Source organism: Drosophila navojoa, chromosome X (genome assembly GCF_054131105.1).
Source record: "Drosophila navojoa isolate 15081-1374.11 chromosome X, UAZ_NAV_1.0, whole genome shotgun sequence".
Classification (NCBI taxonomy): domain Eukaryota; kingdom Metazoa; phylum Arthropoda; class Insecta; order Diptera; family Drosophilidae; genus Drosophila; species Drosophila navojoa.
In genome coordinates, this window is record NC_142895.1 from 9,950,216 (window position 1) to 9,977,469 (window position 27,254).

Below are 27,254 nucleotides of genomic sequence, written 5' to 3' on the forward strand. Positions count from 1 at the left end.
ACAACACAATCCGATTAATCGCAGTATCGATATTCCGTAAATGTTGCTGCTACAAGTTTGGACACATGCTGCTCTGTTATTGACAGACTCACTTCATCGATACATGTTGCTAAATGCCGCCCACAGCTACAAACAAATGGACAAAATTCCTACTCAACGAGTGCAACTAAAACAGAACATATGTATACTTATTTAACGATTCTCTGCTACATCCTACTAAAATAAAAACAAATCAAAGAGGTTTTTATTATTGAACGCACACAATTTAAATTTTATTGAATATTTTAATACTTTAGGATTTTGCGAATCATTTAAGGCCAATTAAACATCAAATGGAATACATTATTGTTAGCCGAGTACATATATAATTTCCAATTTTATATCATATAGCGGTTAAGTGCTCAAATTTAATTGCCTCCACGTAGACGGAGCACCAAGTGTAAAGTAGACTCCTTCTGAATGTTGTAGTCGGACAGAGTGCGCCCATCCTCCAGCTGCTTGCCAGCGAAGATCAAACGCTGCTGATCTGGGGGAATACCCTCCTTGTCTTGGATCTTGGCCTTCACATTCTCAATGGTGTCAGAGGGCTCAACCTCCAAGGTGATGGTCTTGCCAGTCAAAGTCTTGACAAAGATCTGCATGCCACCACGCAGACGGAGGACCAGGTGAAGAGTCGACTCCTTCTGGATGTTGTAGTCGGACAAAGTGCGTCCATCCTCCAGCTGCTTGCCAGCGAAGATCAAACGTTGCTGATCTGGGGGAATACCCTCCTTGTCTTGGATCTTGGCCTTTACATTCTCAATGGTGTCAGAGGGCTCAACCTCCAAGGTGATGGTCTTGCCAGTCAAAGTCTTGACAAAGATCTGCATGCCACCACGCAGACGGAGGACCAGGTGAAGAGTCGACTCCTTCTGGATGTTGTAGTCGGACAAAGTGCGTCCATCCTCCAGCTGCTTGCCAGCGAAGATCAAACGTTGCTGATCTGGGGGAATACCCTCCTTGTCTTGGATCTTGGCCTTCACATTCTCAATGGTGTCCGAGGGCTCAACCTCCAAGGTGATGGTCTTGCCAGTCAAAGTCTTGACAAAGATCTGCATGCCACCACGCAGACGGAGGACCAGATGAAGAGTCGACTCCTTCTGGATGTTGTAGTCGGACAAAGTGCGTCCATCCTCCAGCTGCTTGCCAGCGAAGATCAAACGCTGCTGATCTGGGGGAATACCCTCCTTGTCTTGGATCTTGGCCTTCACATTCTCAATGGTGTCAGAGGGCTCAACCTCCAAGGTGATGGTCTTGCCAGTCAAAGTCTTGACAAAGATCTGCATGCCACCACGCAGACGGAGGACCAGATGAAGAGTCGACTCCTTCTGGATGTTGTAGTCGGACAGAGTGCGTCCATCCTCCAGCTGCTTGCCAGCGAAGATCAAACGCTGCTGATCTGGGGGAATACCCTCCTTGTCTTGGATCTTGGCCTTCACATTCTCAATGGTGTCCGAGGGCTCAACCTCCAAGGTGATGGTCTTGCCAGTCAAAGTCTTGACAAAGATCTGCATGCCACCACGCAGACGGAGGACCAGATGAAGAGTCGACTCCTTCTGGATGTTGTAGTCGGACAAAGTGCGTCCATCCTCCAGCTGCTTGCCAGCGAAGATCAAACGTTGCTGATCTGGGGGAATACCCTCCTTGTCTTGGATCTTGGCCTTCACATTCTCAATGGTGTCAGAGGGCTCAACCTCCAAGGTGATGGTCTTGCCAGTCAAAGTCTTGACAAAGATCTGCATGCCACCACGCAGACGGAGGACCAGATGAAGAGTCGACTCCTTCTGGATGTTGTAGTCGGACAGAGTGCGCCCATCCTCCAGCTGCTTGCCAGCGAAGATCAAACGCTGCTGATCTGGGGGAATACCCTCCTTGTCTTGGATCTTGGCCTTCACATTCTCAATGGTGTCCGAGGGCTCAACCTCCAAGGTGATGGTCTTGCCAGTCAAAGTCTTGACAAAGATCTGCATGCCACCACGCAGACGGAGGACCAGATGAAGAGTCGACTCCTTCTGGATGTTGTAGTCGGACAGAGTGCGTCCATCCTCCAGCTGCTTGCCAGCGAAGATCAAACGCTGCTGATCTGGGGGAATACCCTCCTTGTCTTGGATCTTGGCCTTCACATTCTCAATGGTGTCCGAGGGCTCAACCTCCAAGGTGATGGTCTTGCCAGTCAAAGTCTTGACGAAGATCTGCATATTTCTCTTTTCTACAAAAATTAAGAAAAAGAAATTTTGGAAATAAATTGGCTTGTATGTATGTGCAAGGAAATTGAGAAATCGATTTAATGCAAGCTGAGGTCATGCTGACGCATGCAGCCCTGGAAGATTTCATTTGAATACTGTGCTCGAAGTGCGCAGAGAATTTTTCTGCGCCGTGACCTGCTTTCGTAAATTGGCACAAATGGCTGCGCACAATAAAATAGTTTATAGCAATAATCAATGTATACATACTATATGTATGATCCACTTAATTTCACCACTCCAAAAATATATAACGAAGAATGACTAATCAGTTTTTTCTTTTTCTAATCACCTCTGCAATGCATGAGTTTAGATATATACGCATACATGCATACAATATATACATACATATATGTATTCAATAACTGCACTTGTTCTTTGTCCGACGCCATTTTTGAAGTGTGAAAAATATAAAATGGCGTTTGCAACTACGCACTTACAGTATACCTCAAAAAAATGGGCAATTGAAATTATAAGCAATAAAGAAGGATCTAAAATATAGCAACTTAAAAGAAAATATTTATTAGATATAGTTTTCCCCCAATATATGCATGTAAATGCCCATTATAGACGTACATATGCCCATTATATATGTATGTGTGTGTTCGTGTGTGTATGCATTGCATTGCACAATTTTCTTTGTTCTTAAATGCAGTTATAATTTTTTAACGAAGACTAAAAATGTGGAGTTTTCTAGATACTCGCGAAGTTCTCTTTCAATAGATGCACTTATAAATATGTACGTACCTCTTTTTTGCGTTAGTTTACAATAATTTGAATCAAGTATTGAAATAAATTTATTCTTGCACTTTTTCTTGTAATTGGAAAATATGCACTAAGCACGTCTGCTTTGGCTGAGCACTGCCTTACGAATAAGCAAAATGTAGTTCACAACAGAACTGGTGTTTTTCGATTTTCTCCACTATTTTAATAACATTGGGTTATCGGAGTAAGGTTGCCAAATAAAAGTATCGGATGTGTTAGTAGATTGATGCTGTTAAGCACTTGTAGTCTGGTAATGTTAAATTATAGTGCTGTTAGTTGAAAAGGCTATACGATTATTGAAAACAGAAAACAATTTTTTTGAAATTGTCATATAAGCGTTAGACTACTTATGCATCTGCATATTACAAACGTCTAAAATATGACCAATATTATTATTAAATATATGCTAATACAAACGTATTTTTGTCATAATGGCGCTAAATGAAAAATGCCGATAAATTATATGGTATCGCAAATAAATTCAAAAGCCTAAAAAATGCAACTATTTTATTAAAGTTAGATCTGTAAGATGTGATATTTAAAATTTAACACTTGTACATTTTTAGAATATTTATTTATTTAATAATTATTCCAGTCGATAATGGAAAGTGGATGATTTCAAGTATTATCTTCCCTGGCGAGCCATATCGATAATGCGGAGCACTGAAAAGTATTTCTAATCGAATAATCAGAAGCAAAAACAAAGCCAAAAGGGGCGGACGTCAAGCGCTCGGTACGCGTAATTTTTTGTAATTACTCATTGTCGCCTTCAGTTAATTTTCGGAAGTTGTGTTGACCGTTGACGACAGCAATAAATAATTTTTGTCCACCTTGCCAAACAATAAACAATAAACATTTTAGTTGTATTTATATAAATATATATTCAGATATATATATAATTTTTTCTTTATTGCCAAGCGAGAAACTTCTTTGTGTGTGTGTGTGTGTGTGCATGCAATTGTACATTTGGGTTTTATATTTTGTTTTTCATTCTCATTCTCAAAAATTCTAAGTGCTTTTAAATTGTGAATTTTATTTTGTCTATGTGTCGGAAATCAAAAATAATAAATTTAAGTTTTTAGTCTATCGATATCGGTTAGCTGAAATTCGCTGTATATTTTTCTGATAAACAACAAAAACAACCCTGCGCGAACACACAAAAAGCATATGCAAGAGCGCAGCAACATTAAAACCCGCCCCAACGCGTCGCTGTCGCCGTCGTCGTCGTCATCATCATCCGCAGCGCAGCCACTGCCATAGACGGCAGAAGCAAAACCAAAGGCACGCTTACGTTACGCGCTTGCTTGTGGCGTATCGATGCTTTCGAGTTAACGTGTCGTCTCTGTGTGTGCGTGCGTCTGTGTGTGTATGTGTCTCGGTGCTTGTGCTGGATTCTTATAAGAACATTTTTGACGATTTTTAGCAGTGTGTGCTAATTTTTTGTTAATTTTTTTTTGTGCCATTGTCAATTGTTTGCTTTTGCAGTTAATTAAATTTAATCTTTTTCTTCAACAACAACAGCAGCAGCAACAACAACTAAAACACAAGTGGCAGTGTTTGTTGGTGTCGGCAGAGAGGAAGATAGCGTTCGCATACATATGTATATACAATATATCAATATATATGTATACGCGTGTGAGTGTGTAAAAGAAAGACAGTGAGAGAAAATATTCAAAACCAATTTGATAACCAACTAAAAAAGGAAAGGAAACGAAAAGAACGTAACAGAAGTCGCAGTCAGCAGCAGCAGAGTGCAGCAAACATCGAGCAGCAGCCAGTGGCAGAGACTGAGACGTCCTCATACCTAAGCGCTGTTTACGCAGCAACAGTAATTAACTGTAAAACGTAACGCAAGTTCACAACACAACCAAACTCGATCGTGTTTAAAAGAGAGCGGCAAAGCAAGAGCAAACAAGAGAGTGACAGCGAGAGATTGAAAGGCCAGTATCAGCAAATTCGCCGTCTTCGTTTACGTCTTCATCTACGGCTACGTCACCATGGACAACTTAATTCCGATCGTCAATAAACTGCAGGATGCATTCACATCGCTGGGTGTGCACATGCAATTGGATTTGCCACAGATTGCTGTTGTTGGAGGACAGTCGGCTGGCAAGAGTTCAGTGCTGGAGAATTTCGTGGGCAAGTAAGTGTGTTTCTCAACCGTTTTTGGATTGTTTTTTTTTTTTTTTTTTTTTTTTTTTTGTTTCTTTACTATCAAGAAATACAGACAATAAGAAAATCCATATTTTTGCGCGAAAGCATTGATGTCTCTACATATATATAAGAGAGTTGTAAGTGTGTGTGCGTGCGCTAGGCTCTCGCTCTCAGTGTTTGCGCACAACACGCACACATATATGTATGTATGTGTGTGTGCGCGTGAATTTTGGTGAATAATCAATGAAGCAGCATTCCTGGTTTTTGTTGTATTTTTTTCTTCGTTCTGTTCGGTCAGTGGGTGTTTTGCCAGAAGCAGGAGGTGGCCATCAATAATTTCCCCTCTCCCATTAATATAAATGTACACGCTGTGTATATAGAAACTAGTAAATGCGCATACAGTTGTACATGGTCAGCGTTCTGTTGGCAGTGGCCGCAACAGTATGACAACCACCTTGCACATAGTTTAATATATACATATGTACATCTACACATGTTTATATAAAAGCACGATGAGCATGGTATAAAACAGTTGGTGGCGCTTGCATAGAATCATCGCTGCTGATTAATGTTGAGTAAGCTTTGCAAGCGTATTACGCATGTACTTATAAAAACACACGCACACATACATATGTTTAGATAAATACAAATGTGCATATTTATGCTGGAACTTAAAAGTTTCGTCAAGTGCCATAAACTCGCTTCCAATAAAAAGGGACAATAACAGTTACAAAAGAAGAAAAAACATATTTATCAACGACACTGTGCTCTCTCCCATTTTGTTTTTCGCTCTCCCACTCTCTTAAGCACAAGCACAGCACTTACTTCGTTTACTCTGTGATACCGTTTTAGTTGGGGGCCTTTTTCGCTGGCTGCGCAGCGCTCATTGCGCTTCGTTCGTTTTTATCTATCACCGTTTGTCGTCCGCCCCCTGAAAATGAGATGACAAAAACAAATACAATAACCCACAGAATTCGTACGCCCCGAAACAGAAATAAAAAAACGGACAATGGGCAAACTGAAAAAGAAGAAAGAAAAAATCAATGCATGCTGACATTTCCTTTTGCAGCGCGCAGCGCACATGCTTTTGTTTCCTTTTTCTTATGTGCGCTTGGCTCTTGTGTTGAATCCAACACGGCCCACTGCGCATACCCTACACACACACAGATACACATACACAAGTCGGCAGCGCTCGCTCCACTTTGCTACACTTCACTTTGACATTTATGCAATGCTGCCGCTCTCGCAGTCGGCGTCGTCGCTAACGCTAGCCTACATTTGTGTAGTTGCTGCTTTTGTCACCCACCTCCTCCAGTTTTAGTCGGCTCTGCCTACTGTTGTAACTTTTGTAACTGTTAATGAATGGAACGCGAGCTTTCTGTCTTTCAGCCGTACACATACACACATAATATATGTACATATTTGCCTGTGTATGCGTGGGTGGGTCTATGTGTGTGTAGGTGGGTTCTATGCAAAATTGCAAAATTACATAATACTCAGCTACTGTTATACACGACAAAATCCTTTTTTGAGTTTGGCTCCCTCCGCCTACAGCATAACGCCCACACACATGTATAAAAATGTATATGTGCATGTGTAGTGGAATCTAACCATCTTATTTAGCTTCGCTATTTATGCTATGTGTATGTGAGTCCTTGCCACGCAAACACACATACATATAATTATTTATATGTATATTATGATACAAATTATGTACGCATTGGAATAAGACGTGGGTGTTTTTAACACTCTTGAGCGTGATATAAACACACATACATAGAGTCCGTCTTCGCATATAAAGCTGATATGTATGCAGTTTTTCTTATGTAACCTGGCGTGCAGTCAATAGCAACAACAATGGCAGCAGCAGCAGATTGGCCAAGCGCAGTTCATTTGCTGAGCCGTTAGTTTTCGCATGCGCCGGCCACATAGACACACACACATATATATGTATGTACATGGCTACAGGCGTATGTACATACATATGTATGTTATCATGTATATATGTATCTATAGTCATATGTATATGCCTATGTGCATGCATATATGAAAACATATATACATATATGTATATATATATATATATATATAAATATATGTGTATGTGCACATGTGTGCGTTAATGACCTAGTTTTTCTTATACTTTATGCCACTTATGCTGATGCAGGTTTTTTTTTCCCATCAATGTCAGTTAATGATGCTGCAGAGACTTCAACTTAAAGAGAGAGAAAGAGAGAGAGAGGAGAGTGGCAGAGACAGAGTGTCTGTTCAATGTCAACTCAATAGCAACAGCAGCAGCAGCAGCAGCAGCAGTATCTGCTTCAAAAGCCCAGCTTGAAATGTCAATAGTTCATGGTATTTGTTGTTCCTTTGACACTTTCTTAAATCTTAATATTTATACACATACACATATATATTATATGTATATGGTTTAATGTAGAATAGTGGTTATTTTATTTTATTTCTAAATGGGATATTTCTATGGAATTCATGAACAGTCACTCTCTCTCTCCCTCTCTTAATATATTTAAATATGTGACACGCAAATAGAAAACAAAAACCACAAAAAAATAAGGGTAACAACCTATTTAAATTTAAAAAAAAGAAATACATCAACATAAAAGTTGCAGAAAAAAAAATGAAACGACAGCGAAAGCAATAAGAGCAAAAGAATGCACAGCAGCTGATCTCATAATTCGTGCTTATGCGTGTGTATGCGTGAGAGAGTGTTTTGTTTTCGATTGCAGCAGTAGCAGAAAGAGAGCGATCGCTGCGCTCTCTGCAGCTGACGCAGCCGGCGTATTGCATTACAGCCGCATATACAAATGCAAATGAGTGTATGTATGTATATATTTATGTGTCTACTTAACTTTAGCTGCTGTTTTCGTGTTATAGCTCATTTTGTTGTTGTTCTTTGTCAACTCTAATTGCTAATTGTTTTTGCCGAAATGATAAAAAAAAAAACGGTGCAAATCAAATTTGAATGGGAAATTGTGGGGGAAAATTTTAACAAACAAGTGCGCTGACATTATACACACACACGCACAGTACTGTTACTCATCTCATGTAATTGATAACATTGCATTTTATGTACACTTGAATAAATTCAGTTGTGTGCATATGTGTGTGTTTGTGTGTGAATTGTTAATGCTACACAGATAGTATGTAGGCATTTATTTCAAAGTTATGTTTATTCTTACATATATGTATGTAGTACGTAGGATTTGTGGACTTTTGTGTTATGCTGATAAGATAAGCAGTCGAAATTCACCCCCTCTGCCAACTCTTTCAATCTCAATATTTTCCTCCTATTGAATAGTGTGTGTGTGTGTGTGTGCGTGCGTGTTATATATATATATTTTTTTTGTATTTTTTGCAATTCAGGTTGCTCCTAATGCTCATTTCGGGCGTCGGCCACAGTTTTTTTTTTATGATTCATGCATTGTCATTTTAATTGATATTGTTTGCATTATCGATAAGAGTTTTACTACCGTTAGGTCTGCAGCTGTTTGTTAATATTATATTGTGTTTGTGTGTGTGTCTGTGGTAAGGCTTATATTGACTTTGGGTGGATTTGTTTACCATAATAAAACAGGTCAAAGCATAAGCGCCGATCTGAAGGCAGGCAGCAGTAACAGTAAATACATAATACATGCATACCTACATATGTATGTATGTAAATATATATATGTATATAGAAACTGTTTCCAAACTGTGCTCACTAGCAGCAAATTTCCCAGTTAATTAATCACACACATTCGTTGTTTGCTGGCATTAATCAGCTTTCCCACAAATCCCAAAAATATATTGAAAAAAAAAAAACACACGCACACAATGTGAATAATAACAGCAATAATAATACTTCTAATTATAAGCTCTCAACTAATCAAAGTAATTGAGATCCGTGGAACAATTGAGAGGCACGATAATTGTGCCGTTAACATTCTGACTCACTGTCGTTGCCATTTGTTGTTGTTATTTTAGTTGTTCTTCATAATTGAATTCGGCTTACAGTGCTCTCACTGGAATATTGGAAATGTACAGCAAAAGCTGTTTGTGTTTATATCATAATCATAATTCCCCAATATTATTGCAACTGTGCAATTTTTGTTGTTGCGCGTTGTCTCTCTCACAAACTCGGGTACGCTTCAGATATAGATAGTATTATATAACACTGCGATTGTGTATCGTTAATGAATTGCTTCTCAATTTGAGAAATTTTGTCTACATTTTGTGGCATATTTCCAAAGCTAGCCACAAATGCAAATTTGTTTAAATTTGCGCTTTGTTAGAGAACTTTGGAACGCTTCAAATTCAATGAGCTTTATCGACGACTTGATAGTGTTAAAGTCTGTTTGGCTTACATAGATATAAATTTGTGTTTTCTACTAGATTTCCTTTTGTTATGTATAGAAACACATTTTGTTGAGGCAAGGCTTTCTTATCTATCGAAGCTATAGAATGTATATATATACTTCTTTATATATATGAATAATATATATCTAAAATTTGTTTAGTAATTTCTCAATGTTTTCATGAACGTAAAATTGGATATACTCGAAATTTGATTTATTGATTTTGCCATATTAGGGAACTTTGTCCATTCGATTCAAAATTCCAAATGCGTTATCAAGTCAAGTTGGTTTAAAAGGTTCAGTAAACATTCCTTCTATAAATTTCAAGAGGCAGCTCACAAAGCTTGTCAAATGCTCATGGGAGACACTTATCGCAATTGATAAAATCAATTCAATTGACATACTTAAAAAAAAAAAAAAAACAACAGCAATAAAAATGCAAAAACGAACTCAAATACAATTAATGGATTTCTCATTCGCTCTCTTTTATTTTTGTTGATGATCTTCACAGAGACTTTCTGCCTCGTGGTTCGGGTATTGTGACGCGCAGACCTTTAATTTTGCAGCTGATCAACGGAGTAACCGGTGAGTAATCTCTATATCATCTATATACTATATATGCTAATGGATGTTTTTCGTTGATTTTAGAGCATGGCGAGTTTCTGCATTGCAAGGGTAAAAAGTTCACCAGCTTCGATGACATACGCAAAGAGATCGAAGATGAGACGGATCGTGTGACCGGCAGCAACAAGGGCATCTCAAACATTCCGATTAATTTGCGTGTTTATTCGCCGCACGTTTTAAATTTAACACTGATCGATTTGCCGGGCCTGACGAAGGTGGCCATCGGTGATCAGCCCCCTGATATTGAGCAGCAGATTAAGCAAATGATATTGCAATTTATACGCAAGGATACTTGCCTTATATTGGCCGTAACGCCGGCCAATACCGATCTGGCCAACTCGGATGCCCTCAAGCTGGCCAAGGAGGTGGATCCGCAGGGTGTGCGAACAATTGGTGTCATCACCAAATTGGATCTCATGGACGAGGGCACGGATGCACGTGATATACTCGAAAATAAGCTGTTGCCGTTGCGTCGCGGCTACATTGGCGTTGTAAATCGTTCGCAAAAGGATATTGAGGGACGCAAGGATATCCATATGGCATTGGCCGCTGAGCGCAAATTCTTCCTCAGCCATCCATCGTACCGCCATATGGCCGATCGCCTGGGCACACCATACTTGCAACGTGTCCTCAATCAACAGCTCACCAATCACATTCGTGACACGTTGCCAGGACTGCGCGACAAATTGCAGAAGCAGATGCTCACCCTTGAGAAGGAGGTCGAAGAGTTTAAGCATTTCCAGCCAGGCGATGCCAGCATCAAGACAAAGGCTATGCTCCAGTAAGTAAACAAAGCAAAGGATATATATATATATAAAGATATTTATATCTACTTTTCACACAATTACAGAATGATACAGCAACTGCAGTCGGACTTTGAGCGTACCATCGAGGGCAGCGGCTCCGCTTTGGTCAACACAAACGAGCTGTCTGGCGGTGCCAAGATCAATCGCATATTCCATGAGCGGTAAGCGAAAATATATAAATATACAAATACAAATGTATATAGAGATAATCTAATGTATATTCGTTTGTAGTCTTCGCTTTGAGATTGTGAAAATGGCGTGCGATGAGAAGGAATTGCGACGTGAGATCTCGTTTGCCATACGCAACATACACGGAATTCGTGTTGGTCTCTTCACGCCAGACATGGCGTTCGAGGCGATCGTTAAGCGTCAGATTGCCCTGCTCAAGGAGCCGGTCATTAAGTGTGTGGATCTAGTCGTACAGGAATTGTCGTCGGTTGTGCGCATGTGCACAGACAAGGTGAAGCATCTGGATCACAATTGAAGTCCATCAACGAGTCTATTTTCTGTTTGTTGTCTCTCTTTCAAGATGAGTCGCTATCCACGATTGCGCGAGGAAACGGAACGCATCATCACCACGCATGTGCGCCAGCGTGAGCAGCGCTGCAAGGAGCAAATCCTGTTGCTAATTGACTTTGAGCTCGCCTACATGAATACCAATCACGAGGATTTCATTGGCTTTGCCAAGTATGTTGCACTCTGTCGATTAGTCTATTCAGCCGATCGATGATGAACAAATTGAAGAAATTCCCCAAATTTCAATTACAATATCCTATTTATACTTATTCTTTCTTTGTGGTAATTTCAGTGCTCAGAATAAATCTGAGAATGCAAATAAGACCGGGACCCGACAGCTGGGCAATCAGGTCATACGCAAGGGTCACATGGTCATTCAGAATTTGGGCATTATGAAAGGTATGTGCACATACACACATATATATATTTATATCTATATATGTATGTATACTTTAGCCGAATGCTTGTCCATGTCATATTCAAACTTTATAACTAAACAACAACAACAACAACAACAATTATAATAACTACAGTCGCAACAACAACTTCAACTCTCACTACTCTAAACCTCCAACTAACTACCTATATGTTTACATAATAAAATGACTAACTTTGGCAAGAGCTCAGCTATCGATTAGTCGATAAACGAACCATCACCTGGTGGCTTCAAGTCGTGAGACCGAATAGAAATTTGATAGGTCGATAGACAGCTTTAAATCCTATGCAAATAATAGAATTGGAAGGGAAAATATTACAGCCAATGTAAATAGATTATAAATGAAAGTAATTTATGATTTCATATATGTAACTACCATTCAAATTTTTATCGATTTATCACTTTCCAATATCATATAGTAAACAAATGTCCAGAAATATCACAATTTCATATTGAATTATGGCTTTTCGCATCATAATCAAACGATTTATTGCTCTTCCTATATTATACACAACTAATAAACTTATCGACCATGCAGAAATACATACATATATATATATATATATATCGAAGCTACATCTGCTGCGAATCTTGATCGACTGTCTATCGATTTAAAAAGTTTCGTTAGCTACTCAACCCAACTGTTTTGTATAGAGATGCTTATCGATTTAATGACATGCATAGAAATCAATTGCGATAACCATTCGAAATCGATCACACACACGTAGTTATCGTATCTAAAGTAGAGTACATCCACTCCTACTCTACTCAATTTTGTAGCACTTGAAGTATTTTTATGTAATTGAGCTTATATTTTTTAGAGTTCTATTTTGCAAATTTTTGTTTTGTTTTTGTCCTGTTTTTATTGCTTTTTCTTCTCTTTTATGTTGTGTTTCGTCCAATTGTTTTCCTCTTTGGTTGGTTTTTCCTTTTTGAATTTTTCTTGGTGTTTTTCTTTTCGGTACTGTACTTTTAATTTCTTGCCTTAAAAACTTGTGGATTAATCGCAAAGCTTTGCTGAGGTTTTTGCCACGCCTACTTGGTTTGTATTCAACGATCTTTAACTATTTCATTGCTAATACACCGTTTGTTAAACACACACATACACTTACACACATACAGAAATAAATATTCAACAATAATTGGCTCATCATATCTGTGATTCATATTCATCCACCAATACACATACATACATAATATATCATTCATGCATTTGCTCAGATAGAAACTAAGTTATGTCTATATCTACATATGTATATATATATGTATACAAAATATTTAAGTTATCTTTGAAATTTATTTTAAAACCTTTAAAACCTAACAACTATAGGTCTATGGATTGGCATAAACGAGAGCTGTTCTATAAGTCAGTGGTTCCTTTTTGTATTTTTCTTATGGGGAATACTTGATTTTTATACTTAATGGCACGGCATGACAAATATAGCCTTTTTTTTTATACATATAGGGCATTAAATTTATCCCCAAATATTCGGCAATTGACGCCTTGAAAGAAATTGTTTAGCAGAAATTCCAATATAAATATGAGACATTGACCAGAGAGCAGAGAGCGCAATCGGAGAATTATTTGCATACTGAAAGATTGATTGAGAGAAGCATAGTGTGATAAATGAACGAATATTTAGAGATCATATTTAGAGCTCTGTTGACATATGGAAACAAACCTAACTTTCCAAATCCTCAGAAGCCTGAGAAGGACTTATCTCTGGGAAATCTATGTAATCTGCCAACTTATTGAACAGCCCTCGTGTATACATATTTATGTATATTATTCAATTGTTGCTTTGTTTAAATTTTGTTTTCTTTTTTTGAATATCGTTCTGGTTATTCTATGCTATGTGTTGTCTGTTGCAGGTGGTTCTCGTCCCTATTGGTTTGTGTTGACATCGGAGAGCATTTCGTGGTACAAGGACGAGGATGAGAAGGAGAAGAAATTCATGTTGCCGTTGGATGGTTTGAAATTGCGCGATATTGAGCAGGGCTTTATGTCAATGTCTAGACGTGTTACATTTGCTTTATTCAGTCCCGACGGACGTAATGTTTATAAGGTTAGTAATTTTTGTTAGCATACAAAAAAATGAATTTTCGTTTCAAAATGAAACCACAACAAAACAAAACAAAAAAGAATGAACAAAATATTTTAAAAATCTATCCCAAATAGATGAACAAAGAAACGAAACGAAAAGAGAAGAAAAAAAGATAAACAAAAACATTTGCATTTGGTTTTTGCAACTACAACAAATGGTATATAATATATACTATTTGTTCTAGTTTTTCAATTCAAATACAAAACATCAAAATTTATTAAAAAAAAAAAAAAAATAATTTTAATTCATATAACAAATATTTTGTTTCTTAAAAAAAAAAAACAACAACAATTTTGCGTTCAAGTCCCAGATTAAAAAAAAACAACAAAAACAATTTGATACTAGACTCGAAACTAGTTTCTAAAAATAAATGAAAAAACAGTTAATTAATTTTTTTGTATAAGATAAAAATTACTATGTTTTTATCAACATTTGTGTTCAAGTCGAGGCCAAAAAGAAAGACGAACTCGAATTCTATTTTTTTGGCCATCGATTTGTGAGCATGAGAATGACAAAATACGATAAACCAGTTAATTAGATAGCGAGATATATGCATATATATTTACTCTAGCTGCAGTTGTATATATGTTGATATATACCGTTATGCCACCAATATACCAAAACACTAACTCTGAACTCTGGTCCAGCTGCCAACCCAACTCAACTCAGCCAACTTAAATAGAAAGCTAATCACAAACAGTAAACTAAACTAAAAATGAACCCGACAATAACGAACCAATGCCACCAACCCGTCCAAGTACTCAATCGTAATATCGTAATATCGTAATACCGTAATACCGTAATACCGTAATCGTAATACAGTTGTCCCATATGCTAAATGCTTGACGAAAAATACCTATCCATTTTGTTCTCTTTGCGCTTGGACGCTTCTCTCTCTCTCTCTCTCTCTTTCTCCTGCACATACACACACACACACACACACACACACGCACACACCCACACATATATATACAAATATTGTGCATTTAGGATTACAAACAATTGGAGTTGTCGTGCGAGACGGTGGAGGATGTTGAATCATGGAAGGCATCATTCCTACGCGCTGGCGTCTATCCCGAAAAGCAGGAGACCCAGGAGAATGGCGACGAGGTACGTATTCATATTGCACATAAATATTTCTAAATAAATATGTATATTTATATATATACATATAATATACTATATATATTGTTAAGTCAGTCCTAAGTCGTCTTATCTGTCTCTTAGTTAACAGATCCAGCATAGCCGCAAATGTTAATTAACATTTTCATGCTTGGATGTGTCAACATGACATCAGATTCTATGCCACACATAGCTCTAACTCTACTGTATATGTATAGCTCTATGTGTACCCTCTATCTACATTTGTGTCTCCTCCTGCGCAGCTTAATAATGCCTTATTTATATAAATGTTAACAGCAGCTGTTGACACTTAAGCTACATAATATGTGTACTGCTCTTAATTAGCATTTCTTTTGCCAACAGTTGTTGTTTAACATGCTGTTACTTAGCATTGGCTGAGCTTACAGCTGCCCAACCATAGCAGCATTGATATTTCTGTTATTAACAGTGAATTAAATAACCCCTATTCATAAATGTTACTCGCTGCTAGCTGTTACTAACATTATTAACATTCCTGTAAAATGTAATTTGTAAGCTGACAGCTGTTATTATCATGCTCCTCATATATATTGATGTCTTCTGTTCATAATAATTGTCTACGCCAACAGGTATCAGCTCTTGCTATTAAAATTGCATAACAGAGCGATAACATAATTATGTGCTAACAGTTAATGTAAAGCTAAAATATTATTGCCGCTTTATTCGAGTCCTCTTCCGCCCTCTTATCCAAGTGTGTCCCATAACAGCAGAAATTTATGATCGATGTTAACTAACATACAATTAACATAACTCTTTAATATTCTAATACACAAATATCTAGTTGTAAACAATTGAACTCTTTGACAAAGCAATAACTTATTAAATGTTTCTTTATTTATTTATTTTTGACAAACGAAAAACAAAAATCAATATGATATATTTCGAAATATATGAAATGCGTTTTATAATGAATATGTGATATATAAATATATATATATAATATATATATATATGCAGGAAGGACAAGAGGTTTGTTTCTTTCGATCATCATTTTTATCATATACTTTGCGCTCTCTCTATCTCGCTCTATCTCTGTCTCTAACTCCCTTTTCATTTAATTTTATTTCATAGATTAGTTTATATTTTTGGTTTTTATTTCAAATTTTGGGGCCTGATATTCGAGTTAATTTTTTTGTTTCGTTCTTATTTATATAATTTAGTAATACTTGTTCACTTAGTGAAATGAGAGCATATTTTATGCAATTTTTGTCTGTGCTAAGATTTTGAAGAAATCAATCAAGCTAGACACTATTCAAAATTTTAAATTGACATATTATATGTGTATAGAAGATTCTGGCATCTATAATTTCGAATAGCGAATCCACAGAAATCCAACTAATTTATGTCACGTGAACGAGTATTATGCAATCGGTCACATACGATTGAAGTGTTCTCATTTGGCTTACACTGATTAACAAAATTGTTGTTTGGGCCACACAAAATTTGGGGATTTCAATTCGGAATTTCTTAAACACTTCGCTACTTACCCTAAAAACTAAAACTAAAAAAAAAAAACAACTCCCCCCATTTGTGTTCTTAAAGGTGTGTGCTATTTGTAATAGATCCATATTTCAAATATAACTCTTAATATATATATATATATATCTACACACACATATATATCTAAATATATATATATATACCAATTTATACATATATATGTATACAATTTTAATTTACAATATTTTTTATCAATTATTTTCTTCTATTTTTCCCCCTTTCACGTACCAAACGAATCGAAATGACTCAACACACACAAAAAATAAAATAACCACATACATATATATTTCAAATATATATGTATCGTTTCAAATATATATATGTATATACATGTTTATTCACACGTATATATATATATATTTATGTGTAAATTACAAATCAAATTTGTAATGCGAAATATCTATAAAAATGTCCAAAATCAACTGTTAACAGCAAAAAGTATGTTCAAACTTTATTTTCGTTCAATTTCTTTGCTCTTTTTGAACTTTTACGTACTTTTCACCCTTGTTTTGATGCATTCGTAATGTAAACCCAATGTAAACCCAATTAACATTGGCATTATTTAACGATTTACGTTGTTTTATTCGTATTATTCCAAATAATTAACACTGCAATCACACGATTCCAAGCTTTCCACCTACACATTGACTTTACATATTGAATATTATGTATATAGAAACAATCGAGAAAGTAATACTCATTCCACTGAACTAATTCTAATTGCTTTTCATGCATAACATTATTTTACAAAAAAAAAGTTATGGCAATTATCGAATGCCCGAAGTATTTTCGCTTAAGGACTATTGATATTCCAATAGTCACCTATCGAAAGCAGCTAAAGATTTGTATCTTTAGTACAATATATTTAACTAGATGACAGAGCTGTCAATTACATCTCCTAAGACTTTCTTCCAATGGAAAATATTAAATATAAATTCAATGTCTTTTCATTGTAGTTCTCTTTTTCAAAAATTTCAATCACACTATTTTCTATATTTTGGAATTTTCAATAAAGTCTATAAATTTTTGTAGGCTCTATAAAACTGTTAATGGTATTTTTCCACTATTTATGTTTCACTTCATTCAAATTGAAAGATATATATTTATATCGTTCATTACTTTTAGCTTTTATAGCAATTAAAAACCTAGAAAAGTTCAGGGATTTCATCCCAGCTCATGAAATCACGATGATAAAGAAATGCACACTCATGCATACACACGCACACATACACAAACTGAAAATTTCTGACCTAACATTTATATTTGTAGCATTCCAAAATAGTATTTATTGTATAATGTATATTCCTATTTGGTATTTATTCTACTTTTCTTTTATTGAGCACTTCAAATATACGAAAAAAAAAAATGTTTTTAAATTTTGAAATGAAAAAATAATAATAATTGCCTTTAAGGATACTGTAAAGTTTGGCTTCTTGTGTTTGGTTTTTCTCCTCTAATCAAATTTTCACTTTGGTTTTCAAGTTGAACTAACAAAAAAAAAAATGTAAAGAAAAACTTACATATAGATTTGGAAATCTAAAGATGATATATATTTGTTGAATTTGTACTATATAATGCTTTACTTTATCGGCTGCACCTTTTGGCATTTGTTTCGATTTGTGCAAAACAAAAGAGAAAAAAAAAAAACTAATAGAGAACACAATTTTTTCATTTTATTGATTGTTTCTTCGTTTGTTTTTTCCATTACTTTTTGCCCCACTTTTCCCAATCAACCAAACAATCAACAACTAATTAAATGAAACGAACAAAACTTTCCACAAAAAAAAAAAAAAAAAAACGAACAAAAATATATATTACCCATCAATCGATTAATCGATAACACAACAGTCGGCTAACGAAGAGAGCTCCTCGGATCCTCAATTGGAGCGTCAAGTGGAGACAATCCGCAATCTAGTCGACTCCTACATGAAGATCGTCACCAAGACCACGCGGGATATGGTGCCCAAGGCAATTATGATGCTGATCATCAATAATGCCAAGGACTTTATCAATGGAGAGCTGTTGGCACATCTGTATGCCTCCGGTGATCAGGTGTGTATACCAACTAGATAGATGTAAAGTTTCGAGTGTACAGTAGAGTGGATTAATCAAACAGTCAACCAGCTCATACATGCTGATCAATCATCACTCGTTACTTATCTATATTTCGATCTTGCCAGGCACAAATGATGGAAGAGTCCGCTGAGTCGGCAACACGACGTGAGGAAATGTTGCGCATGTATCGCGCCTGCAAGGATGCTTTGCAGATCATTGGTAAGCAATATAGATTCCTGATTCAAGAACGGATCATTAACCATGCTTCAATTATAGGTGACGTATCGATGGCAACCGTATCATCGCCATTGCCGCCGCCAGTGAAGAACGATTGGCTACCAAGTGGCTTGGAGAATCCGGGTCTATCGCCGCCCAGTCCCGGTGGACCACGCAAGCCCGCACCCACCGCACAGGTGAGCGCCGTTGTCCGTCAATCGGTCAATCAATCAATCAAACATAATATTCTGTTATTGCAATTTTCAGGGCTCGTTGGGTGGCCGTAATCCACCTTTGCCACCGGCAACGGGTCGTCCAGCGCCCGCTATTCCCAGCCGCCCAGGAGGCGGAGCTCCGCCCCTGCCTGGCGGCCGGCCTGGCGGCGCGCTGCCACCCCCATTGCTACCATCGTAAGTAGAGCACAATTAACTTGTGTATTTCATTGCTTTCAACTTGGCTTAGTGCGTCCTGTACAGTATATATGTATATACATATACAGTATTCCCAGTATTTATTTAGTTTTATTTACTTGTTATTATTATTTTTTTTTTTCGACGATTGGGACCTCTTTTTATATGCAGCCACACACATTACACAAACATACACACACATACATAAAAGCGCATACACATCAATATATATTATTCTTAACTTTTATATGTATATAACATATGTACATACATACATATATACTAATGTGTATGCATACAAACAAAGCGCTGCAAACGCTTTCAGTATTTTTGTTTCAGTTTTTATATATTATTTTTGCATTTTCCTCGTTTTGTGTTTATAACTAACAAACTTTGACATTTCTTAGTATTAAATACTAAAAAAACCTATGAACCTTTGTTCATCCCAATAATTTAATCATTTTGGGAAATTTTAACACGCTCTTGCGGTTGGGATATTTAGCCCACTCTTTCATACACTAAAAAAAGTACCTAATTTAATAAGGGGAATATTGTGTATAAAATCTCATCTAACATTTATCATCTGCAAGAGATAATTAAATATATGTTTAAAATTTGTTATTTTTCGTGTTGCTTGTTTTTCTTCTTTTGGTCCTTGTCCCTAGAAGGCAGCTTGTCCACTTCTGAATATCCAACTAGTTCCAGTGTAAATATAGATCACAGTGAATAGTTAAATTTGCATATTAGTGAATTAGCAAAGCCTGCAGCGCCAATATACATGCATACATATATGTATGTGTGTGTTTGTATGTTTATCCTTTAGTCGACTATTTTGTGTTTGTTTTAGTTGAGGGCAAGCTGCCAGAATCGACAAATCAAATAATTCCTTTATTTTTTAATTGATTTTGGTTTCTGCGCTGTCTACCCGTGTAAAAAAAAAAAAAAAAACAGCAAAAATGAATAGAAAAGTTTTCGAAAAGTTAAAAAACAAAAATATATAACAAAACCAAATTGTTTGTTTCTTCCTCTCTCTTTTTTCTCTCTCTTTTTCTCTCACACATTTGCAAATTTGCAAATCAAATGCGATAAACCAACAACAAATGTCAAACGAATAACTGTTAACTAACTCACTCACTCACACATACTCGCACTCGTAACATGCAACCATATTCACATGCTTACATGTCCAACGCTTCACTGTAAATCAAATGCTGCAGACGTCGCTAAGCTATCAGCCACAGGCCCGCAGGCATTTACTCACTCTCTTACACACAAACACACACACATTAACTCTCTCTAGATCTCAAATTAAATAACCAACAAATTACAAAATTGAAAAATACGCTTCAGCTTAAATCAACCTAACAAACCAAACGAAGAGAAAAATTCCTAAATCCAAAACTTCAAGTTCAGGCTCAAGCGCTCAGCGTTCGCCCTTGCGCTCGCTCTCTTTAGCAAATGTGTTACAGCTATACACGAAAAAGTTCGCTCAGCAACCACTAAAACAATAATATTAACAACAACAGCAACAACAACAACAACGATGTCAACCGTTAAAGTTTATATATGAAAAGAAAAAACAAAATCTATTCGCATATATATATTTATACACAATATCTGGATGCGTTTGCTTATAATTTAATTTAGGAAGAAATATATGCATATATAAATATATGTGTATATACAAATATCTGTATACATATGTATATGTATAAACATTTAAAACACACAATTAAAGTATAAAGCACAGAATATTTATATAAATATATGCATATATAGCGATATAAGAGTAATATCTATCAGAAGTGTAAACGCTCTTTAGATTTCCTCATTAGTGTTGTTAAAAAAAAACTTTTAAAAATATCCTAGAGAGCAGAGCCTTGGGAATTCCCATTGTTAAGAGAGGGCAGTGTGCACACATATGTTCACATACACATACACACATATATACATATATAGAAACATATGAAATATACGTTATGAAAAGTAAATGGAAAAATATATGCTTAAGTTAACTAAAGTACCTTTTTGTGTTGTTGTTGTTGTCGTTATAAAAAACTAAAGCATAAAAAACGCAAGAATGAAAAGATATATACATTATATACAAATATACATATATATTTATATATATATACATACACACAAGTATATATATATATATATATAATTATTAATATTAAATGGGCTAAAAGTTACAAATTTACTGTTCAGTGTGTGTACTACGTAAAAGAATCAAATAAATATATAGTTTATTTAAAATAAAATACATTCAAAATTACATTTATATATATATACATATATAAACCTACTCTCTATATATATACATACATATATTAACAGACTGACAAGACATGTTGGATTATTTTGGCTAGCACTGTGAGCAGTCGTTGCTTCCATTTTGCTTCCCCTCTTCCACACTCGCTCCCTTTCACACTCTCACAGCTCACAGTCAGACTTCATTTCGAAAGCCTGTGGCTTAGAGTTAGTTCCGTTTCCGTTATGTGCTCTCGGCTATATTTGTCGTTGTGGACTTGTGTCTCTTGTGGGATGGCGTGTAGAACAGTGTTGAAAAGCGCGGCGTGTGGCAGCTGTTTATTGCACAACTCCTTTTGTTTTTGTTTTCTTCTTATACCCTGAACCCATTGAAAATGAGAAATCAGGGTATAATGGTTTTGTGTTTGTTTTTTTTTTTTTTTTAAATTATATTTGCTTTCATTTGCTTTAATTTATTAACATAGTTACTATTCTATTATGTGTTATTTCTTTCCCATATGTTTGCTCTGCTCTGCTTGTGTACATATATGACCATATGTATATACATGTGTGTGTATCTCATATTTATGTGTATTTTGCCTTTTGTTCTTGCTATGGTTTTTTGTTGCCTTAGCGATTTTCATTCATTTTTGTTTCTTTAATATCCTTTATAATTTGTGATTAAATCAAATAAACATTACACATACACACACACACTCCCACACACCTACACACACACACACATCACAGCGCCCGAAGCAGCCAAACAGACAAATCGATAAAAAGGGGTTTCAAGCGTTCCGATACATGTTTGATCACATAGCCAAGCGCCTCTTTAGTTTAGAATTTGTGTTTCTCTCGCAAAAAAGAAAACAAAAGAACAAAAAATAAAAAAATAAAAAAAAAAAAAAAAACCGCAAGCAACAGCAAGAGTACAAAATCCCCTTTTCCAACTTTCAAGTCGCGTCACTGGAGCTGTCGGCGGTGCCATTACACAGCAGGCGGGCGCCAATCGCTACATCCCGGAGAGCATGCGCGGACAAGTGAATCAGGCTGTGGGCCAGGCGGCCATGAATGAACTCTCCAATGTCTTTGCCACACGGTTCAAGTAAAGCAAATTTGTGCAACAAGTGCAAGCGCGAGTGCGAGCGCGAGCCAGAGAGCAAGCTTAACAAGCATGCGTGCAAGCGAGCAAGCGCAATACCGAAAGAGCAACAGAAAGCAAAACAAATACGAAAAACAAAGACACACGCATACGCATACGCAAGCACAGTAACAAGAGAGCACAATTGGGTGCGCTGCGTTTGCGTCTACGTTTGCTGCTTTCTCCTTTTCCTTTCCAATTTCCTTCTCTCATCAATCAGCCAATCAACCAAGCAACCCATTTACATACATATATATTTGTATATTATGTTATTTATGAACGCTCACATTCCTATTCTTCTTCCACTCATTTTGTGCTTTTATATAAATCCTCTCTTTTTTTGTATATATGAATATGTGTCTCATGTGTGTGTACACGCCTTCACACATACATGCACATCTATGTATGTATGTGTGTGGCGACTAAATTTATTGCCTAAATATTTATCCAAACATCAAAAAAGTTTGTTTTTTATTTTAAATGGGAGGAATTTGTTGTTTCTGTTTGTTGTTTATTTATTGCATACGCATTTCCTGACATTCCGTGCGCAAGAGTAGGCACAAAACTATCGATAACGTACTTTGTTTATGTTTGATTGCAAATATGTATGGAAGCCTGAATTTGTTGATATCTTGATCGATGGTTTACTGCCAAACACTCACACTCTATCACACAGACACACATAATGCCGTATATTATATATACTCAGCAATTGTTTGCTTTCGATAAATTATAAATATTAAAAGAGAAATTATCTTAGAGCTAAATTGTTGCGATTAAATTAAATGCATACATATACATAGCCTTTCTCTCTATTTCACTTAAGCTAACTCTAGCTCTCAAGCTGTCTCACTTAAATACAGAATTAAAATTGTTGCTAATTGTGTTTTATTGTTCCATATTTAATATATGTGGACTTTATGTAGAGCGATAGAGAGGAACAGTATTAGAGTTAGTAAAGGTTACATACATTATTATTATTATAAAACATATTTATATAAATACAGCTATATGTATATGTATGCGCATTCGTATGTATGTAAATGATTATTAAACTAAGCACAAATGAAATATTTAATGTAGTTCAACTGAACGCCATATTTAGTTCGTTTATTAACAACAGTAACAAATGAACTGAAAAGTGACGAAAAACGTTCAAATTTTGAACTCTGCATTAACATCTGTTAAGCGCATGTCTCTGATACGCTTGGCAGTGAGTTGAGCTTATGCCTAACAGTTGTTAATTAACACATCACGACTTAGCTTATGTTCAAGCAATATTCAGTACTCAGCTTTTGATGTGTTATCGATATATATGATAATTTAAAAATCGATAACGAATTCATTTTAAATCGGGTAACAATACAATGGAAAACAAATGTTAAACAAATGCTGACCATAGCCTCGAAATATATATATATATATCTTAACGAAAAAACTTGTGCAAGTATTTATCGATAATTTCAGCATTCTCATTTAAGCGTAATTTTAGCCTGTTGTTATTGTAGTTAAAGCGCGAATCGAAATCGAAAGCAATAGAAGCATATACACAAAGAAAGCGAATGAATTAACTAAAAAAGCTTTCGATACATGTAATATAAAATAGTATATATGTATATCAATATATATATATATATATATATTTCGATACATATGTATATTACTCGCGTATGTTTTGTTAAATATGTATGTTCTATAAATTAGATAACCATATGTGTTATGCGTAGCACTAATCAATTAATCGATAACATGCAGAGAAGAAAAGAACCGTTAAATCCAAAGATAGCTATATAATTTAATCGATAACTTATCGATTGTAACTATTCATCTCGCGTCACTATAATGGATATATATATATAAATCTAAAAAAATATATATGTATTTATCCCTTTACATAGAAATGTCACAAAAATTTAGCTCCTTCTATCTATGTTTGTTTATGTAACGCACACTAACATACAGACTACATTATACACACATACAAATATAAATCTAAATATATATTATGTGTGTTATCCTATCCTTCCCTTTCGCAAAGGAGTACCCACAACCAAAATGTAGTATCTATCAACTGATGTTTATTGAATTGAAACTTAGCAAGAAAAACAGCTACATGATATTAAACAAATGAAAAAAAGTATTAAGTTAGTATGCAAAGCGCATGTCACGATTAAATGCATACAAATAACAAAATCGATTGATCGATAACATGTACATGAAAAAAAAGAATGCAAAATGTGAGACGAGCGTGTATCTACGATGTTATAAATAAAAGCTAATTGTGTGTATATGTATATTAAAATATATATATATACATACATAATATATATATATATACATATATATTTAAAAAAAAGTATAGCTGCTTAATTATTTTGTTTTTGGTTAATTGTAAAAGAAATCAAGAGAGTTTGCTAGCTAAGAGTAACATATTCAATTTAAAAGGATTTTATATGGCTTCTGTTAGCTACAAAGACTGTTAAGACTGCTGCTGCTGCTGGTAAACCTTATGCTTACCATTTGCATTTCCATTCATTTATGTATTCTCTTGGAATCCAATTACTCTGTTAGTTGCTAAGGTGGGACTTTTTGTCTTAGTTGACAGCGCTGTAAATAAAGCAGAACTTCCAGTTTCAGGCGAAGCTTGGGAAAAGAATGCTAGACAAATGTTTCGTTTTATAATAATATGCATAACAGCTGAGAAGACAGAGTCTATCTTTCAAAATTCCCTCGCTCTTGTATGTGCATATGTGTATATGTATGTATGTCGATAACATATCGTTTATTCGTTGTTTGTCTACTGGTGTTGGTTTTCGCTTTGGTCATGCTCTTTTTTATATACAAAAAAGGAGCAATAACTAACATTAATATGCTGTGCTGCTGGTGAGTTGATCATTGACTATCTATCTAACTAAAATGCATTATAATACGCTTTCTCTTTCTCTCTCTTTTTTTTTTCTCTATCTCTCTATATAACTCTTGATGTTTTACTAATGAATAGTTTTTTGATTGATGAATGTGATTTTGTATTCACAGTCGGCCTGGCATGAATGCGCCGCCGCGGCTACCCGAACGTCCTTCGTACTATGGCAACACGACCAATGGCAGACCCTACTAATTGAGCGTGCGTGCGAGCGAGTCAGCTAGTTAGCGCTAGTTGGACGGATTGAACATTTGCAGTGTGAGCGAGATGGCGTACGCATTTGGAATACGGAATTGTACTGTTAAATGTTCACTGTAATTTGTATTATTATAAATGTGTGTGTGTGTGTGTGTTAGAGAGTGCGACTGGCTGTATGCTGTTTGCGTGTTTGAATATTTTAATAATTTCCCATTTTTTTTAATACAGTATAATATATATACTATAATGATTGTTGTGAAACTCTGTACTAAAGTGTGTAGTGAAACACTTTCGACTGGTAAAGCTAGATATAGCATAGTTATCATATATACAATTTATATATAGTTATACACACGCACACACAAGCACAGGCACACCCATACACATACACACCAGCATACATATATATATATATTTGTAATTAGGGTAAGTGATGTAAAGTGTGAAAAAGCAGCCTCAACTGTCATACAGTCATACAGTTAAAACCGTTATACAGTCATACAATTTTAACACGCTGAAAGTTGTATATGGATACATCTATGTATTGTTAAAGTTCAATAATAAAAATAGGAGGAAAAAAATATTTCTCCTACGCATTGTAAATATTTCAAAGAATTGTTATAAAAATAATGCTAAAGCAAACAAAATATGAATAAAAACATGAAACGCTTTAAATTCACAATATTTTCCAAAATATATATGAGTGGGAATCACCCGCATATAAATATACAACAATTGATATTTACATATTTTTTAAAAATTAAATTTAATTGTATGTATGTATATTTATATGAATATATTAATAAATCTAAATGAATATACAAATATTTAATTTAACAGTTAAACATAAGCAACAAATATAAAAATTGTAAGCATTAAAATAATGTTATTTATAGCAATCGCAAAATAAAGTTAACAAAAAAATATGTAAAAAAATTCGTACATTTGTATTTATTATAGATGTCTGTATAAAAATGTGCCCCCTTTGGCTAGTTTACAGGGCATAAACATGAGTTCAATAACAAACGGATAATAAAGTACTTGGGCATTTAGCTAAGTTGCAAACCAGTCGCGAAATCTCCCATTATTATGTGTGAGGCTTGTACATTTAATTCCCTTTTATCGTACTTAGTGGAACGAACGCCGATGAGGCTTCTGAGCAAAATGTGCGCGGAAACAAGTTTGTTGGAATTCCAAGCCAGTGTTTCCATGCTACAATTTGAACAGTCGCTCTCGCTCGCTCTCTTCGCTTGAGTTGAGCGTAATCCAACTTGAGTGAAGCTAATTGCTAATTGGAAAATGTAAGCACTTCAATCGGAATAAAACACAAATTTTGCTTTTTAGCTTTGCA

General features: G+C 35.5%; 2 protein-coding genes across 9 annotated transcripts; one reads left to right on the plus strand and one right to left on the minus strand.

Annotated features, from left to right (window-relative positions):
• Positions 1-241: 241 nt before the first annotated feature.
• On the minus strand, positions 242-3,220 carry Ubi-p5E (Ubiquitin-5E). The gene is made up of 2 exons (XM_030386308.2): positions 3,030-3,220; positions 242-2,248 (listed from the first exon to the last, which is right to left on the minus strand). The coding sequence occupies exon 2, from the start codon at positions 2,235-2,237 to the stop codon at positions 408-410; it is 1,830 nt and encodes a 609-aa protein (XP_030242168.2). The 5' UTR covers positions 2,238-2,248; positions 3,030-3,220; the 3' UTR covers positions 242-407.
• A 424-nt stretch (positions 3,221-3,644) lies between these two features.
• Positions 3,645-26,578, plus strand: shi (dynamin-1 shibire). Of its 8 annotated transcripts, none has more exons than XM_018107578.3 (17): positions 3,645-3,780; positions 4,569-5,190; positions 10,068-10,141; positions 10,205-10,961; positions 11,031-11,147; positions 11,218-11,446; positions 11,516-11,673; positions 11,795-11,901; positions 13,811-14,004; positions 15,034-15,153; positions 16,162-16,173; positions 18,553-18,756; positions 18,885-18,978; positions 19,036-19,172; positions 19,243-19,385; positions 22,600-22,746; positions 25,819-26,578. In XM_018107578.3, the coding sequence occupies exons 2-17, from the start codon at positions 5,045-5,047 to the stop codon at positions 25,898-25,900; spliced, it is 2,721 nt and encodes a 906-aa protein (XP_017963067.1). In that variant the 5' UTR covers positions 3,645-3,780; positions 4,569-5,044; the 3' UTR covers positions 25,901-26,578. The 8 variants fall into 8 exon arrangements, with proteins under 8 accessions (XP_017963067.1, XP_017963069.1, XP_089120510.1 ...); XM_018107580.3 differs by lacking the exon at positions 16,162-16,173 and adding an exon at positions 17,137-17,142; XM_089264383.1 differs by having other exon boundaries at positions 3,773-3,796.
• Positions 26,579-27,254: the final 676 nt, after the last annotated feature.

Bases quoted from the DNA above. Each gene is read 5' to 3' on its own strand.
- Ubi-p5E (XM_030386308.2), bottom strand. From the start codon at position 2,237: ATGCAGATCTTCGTCAAGACTTTGACTGGCAAGACCATCACCTTGGAG.
- shi (XM_018107578.3), top strand. From the start codon at position 5,045: ATGGACAACTTAATTCCGATCGTCAATAAACTGCAGGATGCATTCACA. The intron at 5,191-10,067 runs GTAAGTGTGTTT...TGATCTTCACAG, and splicing joins CTGGAGAATTTCGTGGGCAA to AGACTTTCTGCCTCGTGGTT. The intron at 18,757-18,884 runs GTGTGTATACCA...CGATCTTGCCAG, and splicing joins TGTATGCCTCCGGTGATCAG to GCACAAATGATGGAAGAGTC.